Here is a 2,829-nt window from a genome sequence, read left to right as displayed (position 1 = left end):
AAACAGAGTAGTTTCTATAGATCTGGGAGCCGGAGCATGATTTAGTCCCTCCCAGGCCATTGTTTGAAGACTGTGGAGACTTTAGGCATCACTCCCTTTTGAATTCTATTTTTTAGAAATTATTTCACTTGGGGGTGCCTGGGTGGCTCAGTCAGTTGAACGTCTGACTCTTGACTTCGACTCAGGTCATGCTCTCACGGTTGTGGGATTGAGCCCCCCGTCAGGCTCTGTGATGCGTGTGGAGCCTGCTTGGGGTTCTCTCTCTCTCTCTCTCTCTCTCTCTCTCTCTCTCTCCCTCCCTCTGCCCCTCACTCCTGCTTGCACGCTCTCTCTTACTATTAACAAAACAAAACAAAACACCCAGAAATTATTTCATTTAGAAAAAAGGTCAACAACAATATGTCATGAATTCAAGACAAGTCCTCTTTGTTCCTTCCATTGAACTTCCTGGTTGCTTAGATTTATTGCAAAGACTAGCTCTTGCTTAGAGAGCTGTCCCTCCCCTGCCCAGGAACGGAGCCTTGCAAACGTGACCCTTGATTCCTGGAGTGGGGGGAAGTGAGGATTCAGCCCCAGAGACTCTGGGAGTACCCACCCCCCAAAAGCAGGAATCAGGGGGATGAAACACCAGGGAGAAGCAGGCGGAGAAGGGAGCACGCCCCTCCCCTGCCAGGAAGCAGTTTTGCAATCCTGACCACCCCCTTTCCCCTGCCTGGCTCAGGGCCAGCCACCAACGGGAACAGGATGTGGGTGAGGACTTCCCTGGGGCGGGCGGCCCTGCCCCCAGTCCAGGCAGGTATCAGGCTACCTCACCGGGCTGAGCAAGCCCAGACGGAAAAGAGGGAGGCCATCATGTCTTCTTGGAGGCCACAGCGAAAGCACAGGTGAGTCCCCCCACCCTGCCCATGGTGGGCAGAACTGGATTCCAGGCAGTTCCGTCTGATGCATGGAGGTCACGGGGCGAGATGTAGACCCACGGGCTGGAACAGAGCGACAGGCTCTAACCGTGGACAGACTCGCTGTCACTCACCCTTGCTACAGCAGTGCTCCACGGGCCACACAGAGAGCGGGAGGGCCACCAACGCCTCCCGACCAACACCCCACCGGAGGCCTGCCGGAGGGACCGTGAGGGGCAGAAGCCCAGCCCTGGAAGGATTATGGTGCCGCCTGTAAACCACCCCACCCCAGGGCCAAATGCCTGCTCCGATCTGCACAAAGCTGGATGCACTTTCCGTGTTCAGGGTTCCCTTTGGAGCCCTGGGTTGCCCTCGAGCACTTTGGAGCAAGATAGAGCTGGACACAGCAAGTAACCTTGTTTGGCCGGCGCTGGGCAGAAAGGGCAGAAAGTTTCCCAGAGGGGACAACTTGGGAAAGTCGGAGAAAGTTTCACGGGAAAGGGCGCATCGGAGCCGGGGCTTTGCAGGACAAGTAGGAGTTCGCTGCCCCGGCCTTCAACATATGGAGCCGGGGAGGTAAGAAATGACCCAGAAAACAAGCTAGAGCAGAAGGAATTAGCCCATGTGACTGTAAATAATGAACAACCCGTTGGGGCAAGGCTGGCAGTCAGGGGGGTGGGTAACACTTATGGGTCAGACTGAGAAACGCAGTCTTCAGAGAGTTCGAATTCTCTCTGGAACAACAGCTACCTCTGGCAGCTGTGAGGCGTGAGGGTGGAAGCGAGGAGAGGAACAGGAGGTGACTGCACTCGTCCCGGGGACCAATGCGGTGGCATGGTCCCAGGTGGTAGACAGGAACGGGCTGGCTGATTCTGGGGACGTTTTCACCAAGCCGGGTGTCTCTTCTGTCGTTGCCCGCAGCCCCGGAGGCCTGGACCCCCAGCTTTCTAGAACGCTGCTCCTGCTGCTGCTGTCTACGGCCTCCACCCAGGAGGTCGCCCCCAACCGTGCCGCCTGCGTGGTGTCCCATGCGGTCAACGGCACCTCCGTCTCCTGCCACCCCCCTGCCCAAATCCCCCGCCGCTTCCCGGCCGACACCGTCTCCCTGGTGGTGGAGTTCTTCAACGTCACGCGGCTGCCAGACGACACCCTCCGGGGCCTCGCTCGCCTCCAGGAGCTGCACCTGTCCAGCAACCAGCTGGAGAGCCTCTCGCCCAACTTCCTGCTGCCCGCACCTCTGCTGCAGGTGCTGGATCTAACCCGCAACCGCCTGGCCCGCCTGCCCCGCGGCCTCTTCCAGGCCTCGGGTGCTCTCCACACCCTGGTGCTGAAGCAAAACCAGCTGGAGGCTCTGGAGCCCTCGTGGCTGCTCGGCCTGAAAGCCCTGCGGCATCTGGACCTTTCCGAAAACCGCCTCCAGACCCTGCCCCCGGGGCTGTTGGCCAACGTCACCTCCCTGCGCATCCTTGACCTCAGCAATAACCAGTTGAAGACTTTGCCCCCAGACCTTCTGAAAGGCCCCCTGCGGTTGGAAAGGCTGCACCTGGAAGGCAACAGGCTGCAGGTGCTTGGCGAGGGGCTCCTGGCACCCCAGCCAGACCTCCGCTACCTTTTCCTGAATGACAACAAGCTGGCCGCCGTGGCAGCGGGCGCCCTCCGGGGTCTGCGGCAGCTGGGCTTCCTGGATCTGTCCAACAACTTGCTTACCGGCACGCCTAAGGGGCTCTGGACATCCCTGGGGCAGCCCGCCCGGGACATGAAGGATGGCTTTGACATCTCTGGTAACCCCTGGATCTGTGACGGGAACCTGGAAGACCTCTACGGGTGGCTTGTGGCCAATAAAGACAAGATGTTCTCTCGGAACGCGACGCGCTGCGCTGGGCCTGAAGCCTGGAAGGGCCAGACGCTCCTGGTTGCAGCTGAGTCCCACTGA

General features: G+C 59.4%; 1 protein-coding gene across 1 annotated transcript; it reads left to right on the top strand.

The window, feature by feature from the left end:
- Window positions 1–807: 807 nt before the first annotated feature.
- Window positions 808–2,829, top strand: LRG1 (leucine rich alpha-2-glycoprotein 1). The gene is made up of 2 exons (XM_042929667.1): window positions 808–884; window positions 1,818–2,829. Exons 1-2 carry the CDS (start codon window positions 853–855, stop codon window positions 2,827–2,829), a joined length of 1,044 nt encoding a protein of 347 aa, XP_042785601.1. The 5' UTR covers window positions 808–852.

This window comes from Panthera leo, chromosome A2 (genome assembly GCF_018350215.1).
Source record: "Panthera leo isolate Ple1 chromosome A2, P.leo_Ple1_pat1.1, whole genome shotgun sequence".
Classification (NCBI taxonomy): Eukaryota; Metazoa; Chordata; class Mammalia; order Carnivora; family Felidae; genus Panthera; species Panthera leo.
The sequence above is the reverse complement of the archived record's forward strand: the minus strand, read 5'-3'. Positions and strand labels throughout refer to the sequence as shown.

Bases quoted from the DNA above. Each gene is read 5' to 3' on its own strand.
- LRG1 (XM_042929667.1), top strand. From the start codon at position 853: ATGTCTTCTTGGAGGCCACAGCGAAAGCACAG. The intron at 885-1,817 runs GTGAGTCCCCCC...CGTTGCCCGCAG, and splicing joins AGGCCACAGCGAAAGCACAG to CCCCGGAGGCCTGGACCCCC.